General features: G+C 51.2%; 1 protein-coding gene across 1 annotated transcript in view; it reads left to right on the forward strand.

Annotated features, from left to right (window-relative positions):
• The first annotated feature begins 18,342 nt into the window (after positions 1–18,342).
• The window catches only part of LOC140425367 (reticulophagy regulator 1-like), a 132,168-nt gene continuing 129,529 nt past the window's right edge, over positions 18,343–20,981 (forward strand). The window contains exon 1 of the mRNA XM_072509559.1: positions 18,343–18,523. Within this exon, the coding sequence (XP_072365660.1) occupies positions 18,480–18,523 (44 nt within the window). The 5' untranslated portion in view covers positions 18,343–18,479. The remainder of the gene's footprint in view (positions 18,524–20,981) is intronic.

Consider the following 20,981-nt stretch of genomic DNA (forward strand, 5'->3'; position numbering starts at 1 on the left):
GTTTCACCTGGCGGGAGCTTGGCGTCGTGGCTTGGGGGTACCTCCACGATGACCAGGCCTGCCATCGGGTCAACCGATCGGCGGGCGCGCACATTCCAGGATGGTCCTACCTTCTTCTGGGCCACTGTAAGACTCCGCCTTGTTGAGTGGGGGCCGACGCAAAAACGTCCGTCGTGCACATGCGCGGATCCGCGGCCGGAAGTGCTGGGGTCCATATCGGCAGCCGGAGCTGCGTGCAGCACTCCAGCGCCGTGCTGACCCCACTGTGGTTTGCAGAATCGCTGGGCCAAGAGGCCTGTTGATGCCAGCGTGAAACACTCCGGTGTTTACGCTGGCGTCGACACTTTGCCGCGATTTTGGAGAATCATGGCCATTTTGTTTAATCGTGCCCATTATTTACATCCCAGTTTAGTTGAATTTTACCTCTACTGTTTTCCAGATAATCTCTTACCTCAACCAATTAACTGCACCTAGTTTGTAAAATTAAATACAGCCCACTTCTTTCCTTACAAAAGCAGTAGATGCTGGAAATCTGAAGTAAAGAGCCAGAAAAAATCAGCAGGTTGGGCCAATATCTGTGGAGAGGGAGCAGGTTTCAGGTCCATGGCATTTCATCAGAACCCATTATTATGGTTTTGTAGCGCACAATGACTTACGAGAGAGACGAGTAGAGATGAAGTCGATGAGGCTTTATTGAGCAAGACTTGTCCCCAGCAGTTCAGCAACAGAATGGAGCGGCGGGGAGAAGCTCAGGTTCTTATACTCCGCCTTCAGGGTGGAGCCAGGAGTCAACAGCCAACCAGGACCCGGGATCTGTTAGCCAATAGCATCACGGCTTCACAGTCCCACATGACCCCTAATACATACTACCACATTCACCCCTTGTTAAAAATGAACCCGGCGGGGTAGTGGTTCGCATGGTGGTAGGGGTTTACAAGGCTGGTCCTGGGAGGAAAATTTTGGGCATGTCATTCCAGTTTTCGCCCTACACTGGGCTATGTACAAGGTTTGTGAAACTATTTACAATATTAGTAAGAGAAAAAATTTTTTGTTACAGTCCAACAACATTCTTGGTGTCACGCCGATGCCACGAGTCGAGCGGGCGGTCTGGTCTTCCTCGTCGATCGCCTCAGCCCCGGTGGTGGTGCAGGTGCTTGTTCCAGCGTTGTCGTCTCCGGGAGCGTTTCGGTGTTTGTTCCTGTTTCACTCCTGGGCGGACACGGGAGGAGGACCGATCCTCCCGGGAAGGGGGTGGTCGCGGGGTGCGCCGGTGGCAGGGAGGGGATGATCGGTGTCGGGGGGGTGTGTGTGTTGCCGGCGGGCGCCAGGTCTCGCAGGGAGACCGTGTCCTGTCGGCCGTCGGGGTACGCCACGTAGGCGTACTGCGGGTTCGCGTGGAGGAGGTGAACCCTCTTGACCAACGGGTCCGACTTGTGCGCCCGCACATGTTTCCGGAGCAAGATGGGTCCTGGGACCGCCAGCCAGGTTGGCAGCGACGTTCCGAGGAGGACTTCCTGGGGAAGACAAGGAGGCGCTCATGAGGCGTTTGGTTAGTGGTGGTACACAGCAGCGACCGGATGGAGTGGAGAGCGTCCGGGAGGACCTCCTGCCACCGGGAAACTGGGAGATCCCTGGACCGTAGGGCCAGTAGGACAGTCTTCCAGACCGTGCCGTTCTCCCTCTCTACTTGCCCGTTCCCCCGGGGGTTGTAGCTGGTCGTCCTGCTCGAGGCAATGCCCTTGCTGAGCAGGAACTGGCGCAGCTCGTCACTCATGAAGGAGGACCCCCTGTCGCTATGGATATATGCGGGGCAACCGAACAGTGTGAATATGGTGTTAAGGGCTTTAATGACTGTGGCCGCTGTCATGTCAGGGCAGGGGATGGCGAAGGGGAAACGGGAGTACTCGTCCACCACGTTCAGGAAGTATGTGTTGCGGTCGGTGGAGGGGAGGGGCCCTTTGAAATCCAGACTGAGGCGTTCAAAGGGGCGGGAAGCCTTGATCAGGTGCGCTCTATCCGGCCTGAAAAAGTGCGGTTTGCCCCGCGCAGATGTGGCAGTTCCTGGTGACTGTACGGACCTCCTCCACAGAGTAGGGGAGGTTGCGGGACTTTATAAAATGGTAGAACCGAGTGACCCCCGGGTGGCAGAGGTCCTCGTGGAGGGTTTGGAGACGGTCTATTTGTGCGTTGGCACATGTGCCGCGGGATAGGGCATCGGACAGCTCGTTCAGCTTTCCGGGACGGTACAAGATCTCGTAGTTGAAGGTGGAGAGCTCGATCCTCCACCTTAAGATCTTGTCATTTTTAATTTTGCCCCGCTGTGCATTATCGAACATGAAGGCTACCGACCGTTGGTCGGTGAGGAGAGTGAATCTCCTGCCGGCCAGGTAATGCCTCCAATGTCGCACAGCTTCCACTATGGCTTGGGCTTCCTTTTCCACTGAGGAGTGGCGGATTTCTGAGGCGTGGAGGGTTCGGGAGAAAAAGGCCACGGGTCTGCCCGCTTGGTTAAGGGTGGCCGCCAGAGCTACGTCGGATGCGTCGCTCTCGACCTGGAAGGGGAGGGACTCGTCGATGGCGCGCATCGTGGCCTTTGCGATATCCGCTTTGATGCGGCTGAAGGCCTGGCGAGCCTCTGTCGACAGGGGGAAGGTAGTGGTCTGTATTAGCGGGCGGGCCTTGTCTGCATACTGGGGGACCCACTGGGCGTAATATGAAAAGAACCCCAGGCAACGTTTCAGGGCTTTGGAGCAGTGGGGGAGGGGAAATTCCATGAGGGGGCGCATGCGTTCGGGGTCGGGGCCTATTATCCCATTGCGCACTACATATCCCAGGATGGCCAACCGGTTTGTGCTAAAGACGCACTTTTCCTCGTTGTATGTGAGGTTCAAGGCGTTAGCGGTCTGGAGGAATTTTTGGAGGTTGGCGTCGTGGTCCTGCTGATCGTGGCCGCAGATGGTTACGTTATCGAGATACGGGAATGTGGCCTGCAACCTGTGCTGGTCAACCATTCGGTCCATCTCCCGTTGGAAGACCGAGACCCCGTTCGTGACACCAAATGGGACCCTTAGGAAGTGGTATAGACGCCCGTCTGCCTCGAAGGCTGTGTACTTGCGGTCACCTGGGCGGATGGGGAGCTGGTGGTAGGTGGACTTGAGGTCCACGGTGGAGAAAACCTTATACTGGGCAATCCGATTTACCATGTCGGATATGCGGGGGAGAGGGTACGCATCTAGCTGTGTGTACCTGTTGATGGTCTGGCTATAGTCTATGACCATCCTTTGCTTCTCCCCGGTCTTTACTATTACCACCTGGGCTCTCCAGGGACTATTGCTGGCCTGGATTATGCCTTCCTTCAGCAACCGCTGGACTTCAGACCAAATAAATATCCGGTCCTGGGCGCTGTACCGTCTGCTCCTAGTGGCGACGGGTTTGCAATCCGGGGTGAGGTTTGCAAACAAGGACGGCGGTTCAACCTTGAGGGTTGCGAGGCCGCAGATAGTGAGTGGGGGTATTGGGCCGCCGAATTGAAATGTTAGGCTCTGCAGGTTACACTGGAAATCTAATCCCAGTAATGTGGGCGCGCAGAGTTGGGGAAGGACGTAGAGCCTGTAGTTTTTAAACTCCCTTCCTTGCACCGTTAGGTTCGCGATGCAGAACCCTTTGATCTCTACAGAGTGGGATCCTGCAGCTAGGGAAATCTTTTGCGTACTTGGATGGATGGTCAGAAAACAGCGTCTTACCGTGTCGGGGTGAATGAAACTTTCGGTGCTCCCAGAGTCGATCAGGCATGATGTCTCGTGTCCGTTGATCAGCACCATTGTTGTCGTCGTCTGGAGCGTCCGGGGCCGTGATTGATCCAGCGTCACTGAAGCCAGTCGTGGTCGTAGTGTCTCGGCGTCTTCTTCGGACCCCGTGGAGCCGTCGATGCTGGGGTCCTTGGTTGTCATCCAAGATGGCGGCGTCCATGAATCGCACGCAGCCGAGGGTGGACAAAATGGCCGCCCCCATGGATCGCACGTGGTCGGGGTGGACAAAATGGCCACCCCCATGAATCGCACGTGGCTGGGGAGTCACAAGATGGCGGCGCCCATCGCCCCCTCGTGGTGGCCGGGACCCAAAATGGCGGCGCCCGCGGGTCGCACATGGGGCGCTGGGGGGGGTTGGGGAGCGTTTGGGATGCGCTGGGCTCGTTCTTCCCCGGGGATTGCGGCGACCCCCCGGGACCGGCACACAGCCGTGTAATGGCCCTTCTTGCCGCAGCTTTTGCAAATAGCTGCGCGGGCCGGGCAGCGCTGCCGGGGGTGTTTCGCTTGCCCGCAGAAATAGCAGCAGGCCCCCCCGGGATGATCTGGCGCTTTAACCGCGCAAGCCTGTGAGATGGGGGGGTTTGTCGCGACGGGGGTCCACGGAGCCCAAGGGGCTGCCGCGCGGTCGGGGCCGTAGGCGCGGGCGTTTTGCGAGGCCACATCTAGGGAAGCTGCAATGGCCCGTGCCTCTGAGAGTCCTAGCGACTCTTTTTCTAAGAGTCTTTGGCGGATTTGGGGAGAGTTCATACCTGCCACAAACGCATCGCGAATTAGCATGTCCGTGTGTTCAATCGTGTTCACCGGCGGGCAGCTGCAGCCCCGTCCCAAAATTAGCAGCGCGGCGTAGAATTCCTCTAACGATTCTCCGGGACTTTGCCGTCTCGTTGCGAGTTGGTAGCGTGCGTAGACCTGGTTCACGGGGCGAACGTAAATGCTCTTCAGTGCTGCGAGCGCCGTTGGGAAATCCTCTGCGTCTTCTATGCGAGGGTAAATTTCCAGGCTTACCCTCGAATGCAGGACCTGCATTTTCTGGTCTTCTGTGATCCGGCCGGGGGCCGTTCGGAGGTAGCCTTCGAAACAAGCTTGCCAATGTTTAAAAACTGCTGCCGAGTTCGCTGCGTGGGGGCTGATCCGCAGGCATTCCGGGGCGATCCGGAGCTCCATAGTCCTTTAAGCTCGCTCAATAAATTGTAGCGCACAATGACTTACGAGAGAGACGAGTAGAGATGAAGTCGATGAGGCTTTATTGAGCGAGACTTGTCCCCAGCAGTTCAGCAACAGAATGGAGCGGCGGGGAGAAGCTCGGGTTCTTATACTCCGCCTTCAGGGCGGAGCCAGGAGTCAACAGCCAACCAGGACCCGGGATCTGTCAGCCAATAGCATCACGGCTTCACAGTCCCACATGACCCCTAATACATACTACCACAGGTTTGTTTTTGAATTTTTTGTCTAATCTGTCCACATTTCTCATGACTTCAAATCCAATGTTCAACAATCTATTATAAATTCTTAGTAGGTTAACAGTTCCCTTATTACTGAACTACAGAACAAAATAGATTCTGATTTTTTAACCACCCTATATTCTTTTTACATTTGGTTGCTGTAATGGAATCTTTGATTAATATCCTTTCTCCTCTAACCTATTTTTTTTAACATACATTGTAATCAATGCTTTCAATCCTGCCCAAGCCTAAGCCACTTTTGAACAACTTTTAAAGCTATATCAAACTTGCCGTGGCAATTTCTACTTCTAGCTCAGCAGCTTTATTCAGAATATACTTTGGGTATTTGTGTAGATATTGGTAAAATCTGCCTTTGTTTAGTAATTTTATTTTTTAAACTTTTCCTCCTTTTGATCTGTTTTCTGCTTTTGTTTTCCTTTCTGCTAACTTCATTATTTTGTTGCTGTACTTACTCATGATACTTAAAAGCTATCCCCGTTGCAGGAGATAACCCAGTGAGACCTTGGGCGGGATTCTCCGGTCACCGAAATCGCATTCGGAGATTGGCCGGAGAATACCCGATTCCGACAAAATCTTTCGTGATGCTCTGGCCCCTCCAAAGTGGCGTACTCCAAATACGTCGCTCCATGTATCAACGGCCTCAGGGCATTGCCTGAGGCCCGCCCCCGATGCTCCGGCCCCAACCAGCCAAGTTCCTGACGGCATGTGACACGTGTGGTTCCCCCCCATCGGGAACTTGGCGTGGTGGCTGCGGACTCGGTCCAGCGCCGCTACAGTCGGGGGAGGGCCGATCCACTGGGGGGGGTGGGGGGGGGGGGGGTCCGGGGCGCGCATGCCGGCCGAAGTGGGGGGGGGACTATTTCGCGGGCCGGGTCTGTGAGCTGCCGCCGCCATGTTGCACCGTGCGGCCGCTGCAGGCCACCGCCGTGCGCACACACGGCTACGGACCTGCCAATTCTCCGGGGCATATCGGCAGCTAGAGCCGGATGTTCTACGCTAGCCCCCAGCAAAACTGGGAATTGGTGGCCGTTCTGCTCTATTTTTCCTGGCGTAACCGTTCCCAAGCTGGCATGGGGACAAGCCCCAGAGTCGGAGAATCCAGCCCCATTAGTTCCAACCCTGCCCACGTGAAGCTCTCTGTTCTGTTCTAAGAATTTAGGTCACCACACATAATTTCTGCAACCATACATTGACCTACCTTGTATTATTCTTACACTCGCATTCATATAGCAGTAGGATTCCTCCTGGAATTACTACGCTGAGGCCCTTCTCATTAATCTGTTCAACAATTTCTGAATTATTAACAATTATTCTGTTAGAAACTTTTATCTACTATCAAAGTGTGGGAACTTCATTCAAGACTTTTGGCTCTAGTGCATTATAAGTGATGCTCTGAGAATGTAATTACCTCTTTTGTCCACAACCATATGTCTCCAAAAAGCCTTTTCTGTTGCTCTCTGCGTGTTCACCTCCAGGCACAAAAAGCGCCTGTATTGATCTCTGTATGTGCATGTACGTAAGGGGTTAATGTGTAATCAGTAGCACCAGATGATCACTAGAGGGCCGGACCAACAGGGTTATAAAGAAACCGCATTGTGCCTCTCTCTCTCTCTCTCTCTCTCTTTCGGATGGACTGGGACCAGGACAGGAGTATAAGATTAGCTCAGATGGTTAGTGTAGATAAGCATAGTTACTGTATTTAGATCTAGTTAACCTTATCACTAGTATCAATGTTAAACTAAAGAACTCACGCAATTATAGTAACCTTTTGTTACTACTGGACGAGTTCGAGTCTTCTTCATCGAGATTCAGAAAACCTCATCAGCAACCAAGGTTTGAGTAACACATATTACACTCTATAGTATATCAAAACACACAAAGAAGTATAATAAAAGATAATACAGGAGTGTAATAAAAGAGAGCCTTTTCACTTTCTTTCACTTTCTTTGTCATGATTGAGACCACTATTCATCTGGCCATGTAGTTTTCCCCTTAACTCCAAGTTTAATCTCAAACCACACACTCTCTTTCCCTTTCTCCTGCAGCATTGCAACATCGGCCTTCAAACTTTTAAGATGTGCAAGCACCCTTGACCTGTTGACTAGGCCTCCCAACCCCCTCATGTTCCATGTGACTATCCTTACTGGGGGTCTCTCATTCCCCCCCCCCCTTCTTATCCACCATCATCATACCACCGGGTCCTGCCCCATGAGCCTGACCCATTATTAACATCGAACCTCCTCCCCCCCCCCCCCTCCCAGAATCCCCCCCTGCACTTCTCCTCTCAAAAATCTCACCCAGTATCGCTCCTCTCCCCCCCCCCCCCCCCCCCCCCCCCCCCCCCCGCTCGCCTCGAAGGCCGATCAAAACCTGCTAACCAGGCTCTAATGTCCGCAGCCCTCCTCTCACCTCACCTCCGTTCACTAGCCGACTTTAGTTAGCTAGCGCGGGTGCCCCCACCAAAGGCATACCGTCCCCTCCCACCCAGTCCCAAAAGAAAAACAATCTAACCCATACAATTCAATAATATAACATATAACCGTCGCAACAAAAAAAAAGGAACAAAAATGCCAATCAAACCAATCAAAAACTTAAACTCTATAACAATGTGAAGTCACGTAAGTTACAATACAGGTCAAGGAAAGAAAGTTACAACATTTTTACTTTTTCCAGTTCCCCAATCACAGTCCACGATCTCTCTTCCAGCTCCACTCCTCACTTCTGTCCCAAGCCTTCTGCCTTCATGAACGCCTCAGCCGCCTCCACCATTTCAAAATAAAAATATTTGCCGTTGTACATCACCCTCAGCTTTTCAAGTCCTGGTAAATCCAAACTCTAACACCATCCCACTGCACCTCCCGCTTCTTCTTCTCACAGCTTAACACCTTCTCCTTCATGTGGTATTTATGGAAGCAGATAATTACTGCTCTCGGCGGCTCATTTACTTTGGGTTTTGGCCTTAATGACTGATGAACTTGGTCCAGTTCATACTGGGAGGTGCCTTCACCCTCCCTCATCAACTCCGCCAGCATCTTGGCAAAGTACTCTGTTGAACTTTAGCCATCTGCCCCTTTGGGCAAGCCCACAATTCTGATTGTTCAGCCTCGAGCGGTTCTCCAAGTCCTCGAACTTTGCTCAGAGTCCTCTGTTGACCTCCACCACCCTCCGCAGCTCATCCCCCATTGAGGTGAGCTTGTCGCTGCACTGCGATACGGCCTCCTCCACTTCCTCACCTTTTCACCTTTGTTCTCTCACCTCGGCCGATGTCTTTGCCACAGCTACCCTCACCGGGGCGATTATCTCCTCCACCAATTATTTCAGTGCGACCGCCATCTCCTTCCTCAGTGCCACCATGTACCTCGCAAACTGCTTTTCCAGCTCCACAGCCATCACCTCGGTCATCTTTTCCACTGTAAGTAGTGCGGCCCCACCATGCGGTCCAGCATCTACCATCTTGTCAACACTTTTACTGGTCCTCTCATTCGACTGCGAACCCGCATTTCCGCCCTTCACAGCTGTTTTTGGCATTCTTTAACGACTTATTATTTTTCCCTTTCTTTCTTCAATCTTTAAATAAAGAAATAATAAAATAGAATAAATAAAAAAATATATAAATAAAAATTTTTGAAAAACCTAAAATTTAAAAATCAAAATTCAAAAAATCTCTTCCCCTGGGACAGGACTTCACACATCCCTAACATCCATTTTCAGCGGGGGCCACCCGATGTGCTCTGCTCCCCCTCTACCTTCACCCTGGATACGGGCCTCGCCTCATGCCAAGCTCCACCCCCGCTGGACACTCCCACGGGGCTCCTCGCCGCCTCCAAACCAGCCCAACCCAGCACCTGGCCCTCAGGCCCCAAAGGCCAAAGAAATCCCGATTGGCAAAACAACGGGGAAACGCCTGAAAAAGGCCAAAATGTCATGGACCGGCGGGAGCCCCTCCTCAACACCGCACGGCTTGCGAGCGCCACCGGAAGCCCCCGATTGAGGGGCGATTTTGTGCATATGTACAAGATTATGACTGGTTTAGATAAGATAGTCGCAAAAGCTGTTCCCAATAGCTGATGTGGAAGAACTCCGGGCCATAATTATAAGATTTTGGATGCAGGGTGGAGAGGACTCCGGGCCATAATTATAAGATTTTGGATGCAGGGTGGAGAGGAGGCAATTACTTGGCAAGTGTTAATGGCTTGGAATTTGCTGCCCATGAGGGTTGTGGAAATGGAGACAGTGATTTGAGGAGGACATTGGGTGGGCACTCGAGGCCAATAAACTTTCAGAGCAGTGGGGTAGAACTGGGGAATGGGACTGACTTGATTACTTCACAGGTCAGCATGGATGTGACTGGCCTCCTCCTGTGCTGTTCCGATTCATTGACTTTTTGACCAAACTCTTAGTCACCCCTCATAATAACTGGCTCAGTGTTACGATTCGCTTTAGGAATGTTTTTTACATTAAGTGCATGTAGTTGTTGATTTCCATTTCTCTTTGTGGAAGTATTTCATTTCTCCCCTGGCACTTCCTACCAATAGTTTAAAGTTTGATGCATGCGGATTCGTAAGTGATGTTTAATTCTGATTCTGCTACAGGACTTCCATTTTGGACAAACTAAGTTCTATTTATAATAATATAATAATAATAATCGCTTATTGTCCCAAGTAGGCTTCAATGAAGTTACTGTGAAAAGCCCCTTTGTTTTCCTGATAGCAATCGCTGATACTATAGCAATATTGCTGGGTGATTCTGTTGGAAGAAATGTCAGTGGTTAGGGTGGCAGCTGTTAATGTTGGTGCCAGTGAATTATTATTTCTATCAAGAGATCTTGTTCTGACTATAAATAAAAGGCATGTAATGCTGCGTCTGCTTTAGAAACAGTGGCTGAGGTGTGGCTATTGATTTGGAGATACAACTGAGAAATTCAAAGATGCTTGATCCATCTTTGGTCGCCTACATTTCCTATAAAATAGTTTAATTTTTGAAAATCTTTGAATTTTTGAGCTCTTTTCCTACTCCCGTGTAAATATTTTCATATATGCTGTGCTTCAAATAAGTGAGTTGCTATTGTTTGTTTGAATTGGTTTAGTTAAGGGGAGAAGAAGGAATCATGTTTCCTTTCTTTCAAATGGATTGTTTCAAACAGAGTCTGCTGAACGATGACACCAATTGGATGAATGGTGGTGTTGCTGATGCGGTGATATTGAGTGGTTGGAATTACTGAGGCCAACCCTGACTTGAGTAAATTAGTGAACACAGTTGAGATCACAATGCCAGAAAAACCTGGGATCTACCTGTCCATGATCAACTTGCTTCATTTGCTGAACTCTTGTCGGGTTAATTTTATTTAGCATTGTATTGAAGGTATGAAAATATGCTGATCAAGAGAATGTAGAAGGAAAAGGTGGGTGTGTTCCCCCATGATTTATATACCAGTTAATTGATGGTATCCCAGTTAATAAAGCAGAGAAAGCAATTTGATATAAACCATACCCTAATGTTAAGTGATAATGTCACATGAAGTGACTCTATCCTTGTAATTCCAATCGTTCTGCGTCTGCTGTACTCGGCTCTTGTTCAAACAGAAATAAATAGCAAGGTGAAGTAATGTGACAGAATGGAAAGATGTTGAGCTTCATCTTTCGCTGTCAAACTGACTAACAGCCTTCTTGGTCACTTTTGGACCCTGGTGAGTTTTTCACTGGTTTAGCCCACACTTAAAATGAATAATGATCTTTATTAGTGTCACAAGTCGGCTTACATTAAGACTGCAGTGAAGTTTCTGTGAAAAGCCGCTAGTCACCACACTCCAGTGCCTGTTTGGCAGGCATATTCAAAGTCGGGGTCACGACCTGCGGGTGGGTCGTGGGCGGGTTTTGGGTGGGTCGCGGAGCCGTCCGTCGCGGCGCTCCTGATTGTGCAAATTTGCGTGCAACAGCCGCAGCAGCCGGCTTTTAACAATGCCAGCTGCAAGCGGCCTTCAAAATGACAGCCGCATTCATTGGTGCGCATGCACAAAACAGCGTGGTTCCGTGAGCTCCAATAAGGAAACCTGATCAGCTTGCATTTAAAGGCAAGATTTCACCCAAAATGTGAAGGTACTTTTTTTCTAATTCTGCTATGAATTTCTTTTCTATTTCTGATCCCAAAACCGACTGAGCTACCAGCACCTAAGTAGCCAAATCCTGTGTTACACTGAATTATATTGAATATACCACCACATTCGGCCAACCAGTCATGTCCACATTTTTGCTTCATTCGGAACACAATTGAGCATAAGGCACTATTCATACAGGAGAGAAAACAAGTGGAGAAATAAAGGAACATTCTGGCCAGCCAACCAGCCCACACCTTGGAATTGAATGAAATGCAAATTGATACAGGAGCAAATACTTTATCCCTCATGTCTTTCAAAATATGAAGCAGCTACTGGTCTGGCCAGGTGGACAGAAAAGCAGCAAATGGAATACAACCCAGGGAGGTGATGCATTTGGGGAGGTCAAACAAGGCAAAGAATTACACATTAAATGGGAGGATACTGAGGTGTAGAGGGAAGGGAGGGACCTTGGAGTGAATGTCCACAGATCCCTGAAGGTAGCAGGACAGGTTGCTAAGGTGGTTAAGAAGGCATTTATTAGCCAAGGTAGATTTGCACAATCGGAGAAGCAGGAGAAGATTTTTTTTTAAATGCAATGTAATCTTCCTGCCTGAAGGGAGGCAGAGAGCAGGTCACGCCCCCTGAACGTTTCTGTCACGTGCTTTCAGCGCGATTGCAATTCCTCCATTTTGCCAGCAGCAAACAAGGTAAGAGAAAACGGTGGGTCGCGAAGGTTAGCCGGCGTGGGTCCCGAAGGCTGGCCGGTTGGTAAAAATGGGTCCCCGAAAAAAAAGTTTGAAAAACACTGGCCGGGATTCTCTGATAATGGGGCGAAGTGTTGACGCCGGCGTCAAAACGGGAGTGTTGCCAGCCGGCGTCAATGGGCGTTTCGCCGCCTGATTCTCCGGTCCACACGGGGCTACCGTGGGCGCGGCGGGAAGCGGGGTGCGGCCTCAGAACGGCATCAGAGAAGCGGCACCACACAAGCGACGCGACGCCGCGCCGCACATAAAGCGACGCGAGCGCACAGACCGCCGACGTAGCAAGTTGGTGCCACGCCAAGCAGTGTCCCGGTTTACGGACCACGACCTGGAGATGCTCCTGGACGCCCTTGAAGAGAGGAGGGGGCGGATGTACCCCGTACCCGGCCAGAGGGTCCCAGCCAACGTGGCCCGCGTCTGTGCAGGGAGGTGGGTGTGGCCATCAGTGCCATCGCAGTGACACCCAGGACTGGCGAGCAGTGTCGTTAAAAAGGTCAACGACCTACTCAGCGCAGCCAGGGTGAGTACCCAGCAATGTGCCCATGACACCAACCCCCTACATCCACACACGTGACACCCACCCCCTCCCCAGGGGGACGGTACAGCCACAGCCGTGACCCACAAGGCTGCACCCACCCATGCAAGCCGCATTGGCCGTGTGCCATGCCAACATAGACCCAACTGCCGGGCTGCATGCATCGGACCGCCTAACAATGCTGTGATTTGTGTGGACCCCCCCCCCGGTAGGAGAAGAGGGGCCATAACCATTGAGAGCAGGCCCAAACCGGAGGGGGTGAAGCTGACTTGTGGCCCCTCGCCGTGCACAAGCAGAGGTCACTGGACATAGTTGGTGCACCCGAGGACCGGGAGATTGTCAATGCCGAGATCGGGGGCGCGCCACCAAGTGAGATCCCCTCAGCCCTCTCCCCTCAGCCCTCTCCCCTCAGCCCTTACCGCGACCCACACCGCCATCCACCTGCCTAACCATGATCGTGTATTGTGTCTTGCAGGGCCACGCGGCGTTCGACCCAGCCCACCTGGGCAGACACTGCCCGTGGCAAGCTTCTGGGCGGGCAGCCGACGCAGGTCAACCAGGCCCATCAGGCTTATGCTGCCCCCGGCAAGCACCTGGGCGGGCAGCCCACAGGGACTCCAGCAGCGACGGGGAGGGAAGCTCCAACAACAGCCCTCCGGCCCAGTCCAGCGACAAGACCAATATCCAGGATAGCAGTACACAGGGGACAGACAAACATGGCACGACTACACAGGACACCAGCACACAGGGGACAGACAGACACGACACGACTACATAGGACACCAGCACACTGGGGACAGACAGACACGACACGACTACACAGGACACCAGCACACGGGACAGACAGACATGAAAGAACAGAACATGACATCAACACGGAGGGGACGGACAGACAGGACACCGCATCCCAGGGGACCAAATTCACCCCCTGTTAAAAATGAGTCCAGCGGGGGGGGGGGTGGAAAACTGTTTACATACAGGTTGTCATTAAAATTTCAGAGAAGGTTAAAAATTTAGATGATCCGTCGATGAGACGCCGCAGTGCTGGTGGCGAGTCCAGCGTCGGCTCGGTCGTCGGTGACTCCGGGAGCGTGTCGACATCCTCTTCATCCCCGGGTGGGACCAAGGGGAGGATGGATTGTCCTGGAGTGGGGGCTGTGGTGGGGTGCGCTGGGGGAAGGTAGGGTGGCGCCGGGGCGGAGGAGGGAGACTGTGTCTTGGCGGCCGTTGGGGTACGCGACGTAGGCGAACTGCGGGTTTGTGTGGAGTAGCTGTACCCTCTCAACCAACGGGTCCGACTTGTGGAGGGCATGTGCTTGCGGTGGAGAACGGGTCCTGGAGCTGCCAGCCACATTGGGAGCGAAACCCCAGAGGTGGACTTCCTGGGGAAGGCAAAGAGACTTTTTTTTTTTTGGTTGAGCTTACAGCTTTTGGTTGAGCTAACAGCTTTGGTTGGGCGATACAAAATCTTGTAATTAAAGGTGGAGAGCTCAGTCCTGCACCCCAAGATCTTATCATTTTTGATTTTACCCCGCTGTGTGTTGTTAAACATGAAGGCAACCGACTGTTGGTCTGAGAGAAGAGTGATTCTCCTGCCGGCCAGGTAATGCCTCCAGTGCCGCACAATTTCAACGATATCTAGGGCCTCCTTTTCGACAGTGAAGTGCCGAATTTCAGAGGCATGGAGGGTGCGGGAAAAGAATGCCACGGGCCTGCCTGCCTGGTTGAGGGTGGCGGCCAGAGCGACGTCTGATGCATCGCTCTCGCCTTGGAAGGGGAGCGTCTCGTCGACCGCGTCGACTTGGCGAAGTCGGCCTTGATACGGTTGAAGGCCTCGTGAGCCTCGGCCGTCAGTGGGAAACCGGTGGAGTGGATGAGTGGGCGGGCCTTGTCTGCATAGTTAGGGACCCACTGGGCGTAGTACGAAAAGAACCCAGGCATCGTTTGAGGGCCTTGGGGCAGTGGGGAAGGGGGAGATCCATGAGGGGGCGCATGCGATCGGGGTAGGGCCCTAGAACTCCATTCTGAACCACAGAATTAGCCGAGAATGGCTAATCGTTTCGTGCTGAACACACACTTCTCCTTGTTGTAGGTGAGGTTGAGGAGAGTGGCAGTGTGGAGAAATTTGGAAAGGTTAGCGTCGTGGTCCTGCTGGTCATGGCTGCAGATGGTGACGTTATCCAGGTACGGGAAAGCGGCCCGCAGTCCGTACCGGTCAACCATTCGGTCCATCTCCCATTGGAAGACCGAGACCCCGTTAGTGACGCCGAAGGGAACAATAAGGAAATGGTAAAGGCGGCCGTCCTCTTCAAACGCGGTGTACGGGCGGTCCGCATTGCGAATGGGGAGCTGGTGGTCGGCAGATTTCAGGTCCACTGTCGAGAAGACCCGGTACTGTGCAATCTGATTGACCATATCCTAAGGCAGGCAAGGTGGCTGCGTCCTTGGGCCGCATGTGTTCTGGGGCAGGCAACGTGGCTCAGCCCATTGATTGTGAGGCAACCAAGATTGCGGCGTCCATGGGCCGCACGTGTTGTGAGGGGAGCAAGATGGCGGCGCCCACGGGCCGCACGCAGGGGGTGCAGGGACAATAGCGGCGATTGAGCGGGCCTGGCACACTGCAGCGAAATGTCCTTTCTTGCCGCAGGCCTTGCAGAGCGCACTCCGCCGGGGGTGTTTTGTCTGTCCGCAGAAGTAGCACTTGGGTCCCCTGGGGTTGGTTGGCTGCCGCGCGGCGCAGGCGTGGGGTTGGCTGGGGGTGGATGTTGATGGAGTCTGCTGGTGGGGTCCACGATGCCCAGGAGGGTGGGCCGTGCAGTCCGGGACCTATGCCTGTACGTTGCGTGAGGCGACTGTGATCGAGAGCGCTAGTTTCTTGGTCGCCGCGAGATCAAGCGTAGCCCCTTCTAAGAGGCGTTGGCGGATGTAGTCCGACCGTATGCCCGTAATGAACGCATCTCTCATTAGCAGGTTAGAATGTTCAGTGACCAAAACGGCCTGGCAATCACAGTCTCTCACCAGTGCGAGCAGGGCACGCCAGAAATCTTCCACAGACTCACCGGGAAATTGGTGCCGCGTGGACAGGAAGTGCCTGGCATAGATCTTGTTGGTCTGCTGAGCGTAGTTCTCCTTCAGTAGCGCCATGGCCTCTGCATGGGTAGGCGCGTCCTGGATGAGGGGAAAGACATCGGAGCTCAACCGCGTGTACAGAATCTGGAGCTTCTGTGCTTCTGGGATTGGGTCTGTCGCAGATCCGATGTATGCTTTAAAGCAAGCTAGCCAATGTGCAAAGTCCTTTTTGCCGTTGTCTGCTTGAGGATGCAGTTGCAGGCGATCCGGCTTGATGCGGAGATCTATCTTTGTAAAATCTCTGTGCAATAAATTGATGCACTATCAATTACGACGAGACGAGAGTAGAGAGTAATCGAGGCTTTATTACACAGAGATGTGTGACCTCCTTCAGCTGCTGCCGAAATGGCTGCCGTTCGGAGAGCACACACATTTATACACCGCCCACTGAGCGGAGCCAGCAGGCAGGGATCGACCCCCCTACCTGTTGTACAGGGGCCTTACCGTAATACCCTCATATGCAGTGCAGTATATACAATATAATACAACAGTGGTGACTACCACAGGTAGCAGCCGAAGGGCCGGACGGTCGGAGGGCAGACCGGTCCCAGTAAACAGCTGCTGCCCAGACGGGTCCCGGGTTCCTGGAATTCCCTCACCCACCCTCGACCCGATGCAGTCAGGGACCCAGGGACGTGAGAAGGGGGTGATGGCCGGTTTCCAGCACCTGCAGGTGCAGGAGTGCATCCACGTCCAGGAACAGGAAATGGTGCCGGTCATGAGTGCCACACAGGCCAACACCGCACGGGTGGTGTCCCCGGTGGGGGCAATGGTGGCGACGATGTCAGGCATGGGTCTGAATTTGCAAGGCCTGGGACTATCTGTGTACGTGGCCTCCGCAGCCCAGGAACCGGGCTGCCCTCTCACAGGCAGCCATGAGCCGAGCCAGCTGAACATCGTAGAGGCGCTCAACAACCTGGCCCGGTCTCAGGAGGCCATCGCTGAGAGCATCGGCACCATTGCCTGGGCGCTGGCCGGCGTTGTACAGAGCCAGACAGGGATGGCCAACTCCCTGAGCTCCATGGCTACAAACGTTCAGACCCTGGTCGATATTAGCGCGGGCCTCCAAGACTGGCAGTGCCAGGTGCCGGAGGTGCCCCGGGTGTTAGATCCGCTCGCACCATCACGTGCATGATCGTCATCCTGTGGTCACATACCACCAGTATGTTCATTGAGTATGTACTCTGCCTGTTCATGCAAATGGTCCTTTCATCTGATATGGGCCGCATAGCGATGTGCACTCCATCGATCGCTCTCTGGACCATGGGTATTCTGCGCGGGGAACCTGGTGGGCGCAGTCCACAGGGAACTGTATGTATCGGTCTGCGATGTCATACAGGGCGCCAGTGACGGCCCGGATGCACCTGTGCACCGATGGCTGCGAGATGCCAGACAGGTCCCACTCGGCGACTGGAATAACCAGTCGTGAAGAAGTTGAAGGCAACCATCACCTTGATGGCCACCGAGAGGGCATGTCCATCCCCAGTCTCACATGGTGCCAGGTGTGCAATAAGGTGGCTGTGGCACACCCTTCTCCTCCTCTTTGGTATCCTCGTGCTGTGGCTCCCCCACATCATGGTGCTCCTGCTGTCGACCAAGCTGTTAGCTTTTATTGCACATGAATTAGAGTATCATAAGGAAGTCTTATGATATCACACCTGGAGTATTGTGTGTATTTGTGGTCTCATTATTTAAGAAAGGATATACTTGCATTAGAGCTTGTGCAGGAAAGATTCACTAGATTGGTTCCTGGGATTTTCCGATGATGAGCGGCTGAGTAAATTCGGCCTTTACTTTTCAGTTTAGAAGAGTGAGAGGTAATCTCAGTGAAATATAGGAAAATCTGAAGGAGCTTGACTGGGTAAACACAGACCTTGTTTTCCTTCGGTGGGGAATCTAACAGACTGGGTCACCGTCTCAGGATGTGAGGTCAATCATTTAGGACTGAGCTGAGGATAATCTTCGTCATTCCAAGGGTTGCGAACCTTTGGAATTCTCTACCCAAGAGAGTTGTGGATGCTCCATCATTAAGTATGTTTAAGGCTGAGATAGATGGAATATTGGTCTCTCAAGGAATCAAAGAGTTATGGGCAACAGGCAGGAAAGTGAGTTGAGGCAGAAGATCAGCCATGATCTCATTGACTGAATATCAGAAAAGGCTCTAAGTTGTTCAGTCTGCTCATGCCTCTATTTTGTATGTTCTTTTAACAATGACAGTTTCATATTTCCATCCATACACATGCTGCTCTAATTTTCTAATGAACACTTAATATAACAGATTCAAGAGTATCTGTGCATCACTGCACTTGACACAGATGTTGAAGATTTAGGGGTTATTAGAGGAGCAGGACTGGGGAAAATAATTTAATGGAGTTGATCCATGGCATATTCTCAAAAGAATGTTTCTGAGTTTCAATGTGATGGAATTTCAGTTGTTGGAATGTGATATGACCTTTTCAGTATTTTTAGAAGCAACCAACATAAAATAACCAGGACTGACTCAGTCCTATTCATATCACATTCACTAGAGTGAGAGAAACTTGACTACTTTGTCATTTTTCTATGAAGACCTTAGCAGACAGCCTCTTGAATAATAACTGTCTTAGAAGAAACTACTACAGTATACGTGATAATATACCAGCACTCTCTGCAGTAGCTGTTATTGAAGATCAGAAGAACTTAAAATAAATGCCTGAGATGGCTGAAAAGAATACTTTTGAATCAGCAATAAGGTATTTAAAGTCCTTTTTTTGATATCAGTTTAATGTTTTACTGAAGTGACTGCATTGATAGTCAACTTTGTTTTGTTGTAAAATGGAATCTAATTCTTCACTGAATTTGTATAGATAGAGGTGATTAGAGTATGTACAGGAATTGAATTAATATAATTCTTTCAAGTCTGTAGATTTGTCTAAAAGCAAAAAGGCTGGATTGCACAGCAAATAGTTAAGCATTGGAAAGCAAAAGTTAATATTTGAGGGTGAATACGTTTATCAGGATTTTACAGTAAATCTGTACATTTTTTCTTGTAGTTTCTATCTTGATGCATTAATGTAAATGAAGTTTATAATAATAATCTTTATTAGTGTCACAAGTAGGCTTACTTTAATGTAAGTTACTGCAAAAATCCTCTAGTCGCCACACTAAAGGTGCCTGTTCGGGTTCACTGAGGGAAAATTCAGAATATCCAATTCACCTACCAGGATGTCTTTCGGGACTTTTGTGGGGAGAAACCAGAGCACCCAGACGAAGCTCAGTGGGCTAGACAGTTGGTTTGTAATGCAGAACAAGGCCAGCAGCGCGGGTTCAATTCCTGTACCAGCTTACCCGAACAGGCGCCGGAATGTGGCTTTTCACAGTAACTTCATACTTGTGACAATAAAAGATTATTATTATTATTAACCCACCCAGGCACGGGGAGAACGTGCAGACACCGCACAGACAGTGACTCAAGCCGGGAATCGAATCCAGGTCCCTGGCGTGTGAAGCAACAGTGCTAACCACTGTGTCGCCCTTAATTAAATTAATTAAATTAAACATATATACTGCATCATTTCTTTTTAATTCTATTTCCAGATAACATTGTCTGAAATGTTTCTGTCATGTCGAGAGATATTTTGTAGAATAAGCTTTACTGTTTGGACACCGTCTTTGTAATGTAGAGATTCTTAAATAATTTTAACTCCTTCACACTGAAGGAAACCATTTTTCATCATAACTTCCTGAAGCAGAACTTTTACTTGTAAATAATTTTTTTTATCAAGAACAACTTGTCACAATCACTCGTGTTATTTACATGAAGTCAGAGACGGTACAAGGGCAACACGGTAGCACATGTGGCTAGCACTGTGGATTCACAGCGCCAGGGTCCCAGGTTCGATTCCCCGCTGGGTCACTGTCTGTGCGGAGTCTGCATGTTCTCCCCATGTCTGCTTGGGTTTCCTATGGGTGCTCCGGTTTCCTCCCACAGTCCAGAGATGTGCAGGTTAGGTGGATTTGCCATGCTAAATTGCCCTTAGTGTCCAAAAAGGTTAAGAGGGGTTATTGGGAATATGGAGATGGGGTGGAAGTGAGGACTTAAGTGCGTCGGTGCAGACTCGATGGGCCGAATGGCCTCCTTCTGTACGTATCTATGTATGTAAGATGATGAACATCTGGACCCCCACCCTCCCCAACGGACAGCTGGACCCCTGGCAGACACGGGGGAACCCCCCCCCCCCCCCCGGGGAACCCCCCCCCCCCACAATTGCCCGCAGAGGGGCAACCCCCCTCCCCGACGACAGGAAGATTTGGGTCCATCGACAGGCAAGCATCAGGCTGACCCGACACCCCCCCCCCCCTCCATTTCCCACTGACATTGGGTCATCCCCTCCACCAAATGTAACTACTACATTGAGGGTCCGCCCCAAGACAGTACCAGCCTGGTTGGCAGACATGTCCCTCATCATTCGACATCCGCATCCCCAGTATGGTCATCATGACTGTTCTTTTTTAAAAAACAATAGTGATTCATGCCGGGGGAGTGGGGACAGCACATCTAATGCTGCTGGGAGCAATGGCGTTAAGCCAAATAGTGACATTTAAATGATTTCAAAGTCATGGAAATCAGGTTCACGCTCTTTCTGGGCGTGAACCTGATAGTGTTGCCGGCATGGGATGGGGGAGACCTCAAAATGAGTTCACGCGCTCCAAATCCCGTAAAGGCTCTCAAGAGATTTGGCAGCCATAGCTACATTTACGCCCATGGCGAACGGGCCCTGAGAATCATGCCAAATGTCGTATCTTAATTCCAATAGATGTTATTTTGTGCTGGGACCTTTTTGACAGAAGTTATGAATGTTGATAACTACGTAATTGTTTGTATGGACAGTAAAATTCACATGATGCTGTATCTGCAAACTACATATAGGGTATGTCAGGAAAGATTTTTTGTAAAAGGTTCTGGGTCACCTTGGAAAGTCTGTAATCTCAATGTTGTATAAATCGTTGGCTGCTGATCGACGAGCCTCTGCAGAGTATCTAGTCGCTTAGCTGGAAAACAATTGATTTGCTGATGTATGAGTTGGGTACTAACTTTTTAAAATCACAACTGCTATATTAAAACTATATGATACTGTGCAGAACTTGGGAGCGCACAGAATCTTGGAATAGGACGCACTCCCACAATGAGATCCATTGATCAGCAAATCT

The sequence above is a fragment of the Scyliorhinus torazame genome, chromosome 6, assembly GCF_047496885.1.
Source record: "Scyliorhinus torazame isolate Kashiwa2021f chromosome 6, sScyTor2.1, whole genome shotgun sequence".
NCBI lineage: Eukaryota > Metazoa > Chordata > Chondrichthyes > Carcharhiniformes > Scyliorhinidae > Scyliorhinus > Scyliorhinus torazame.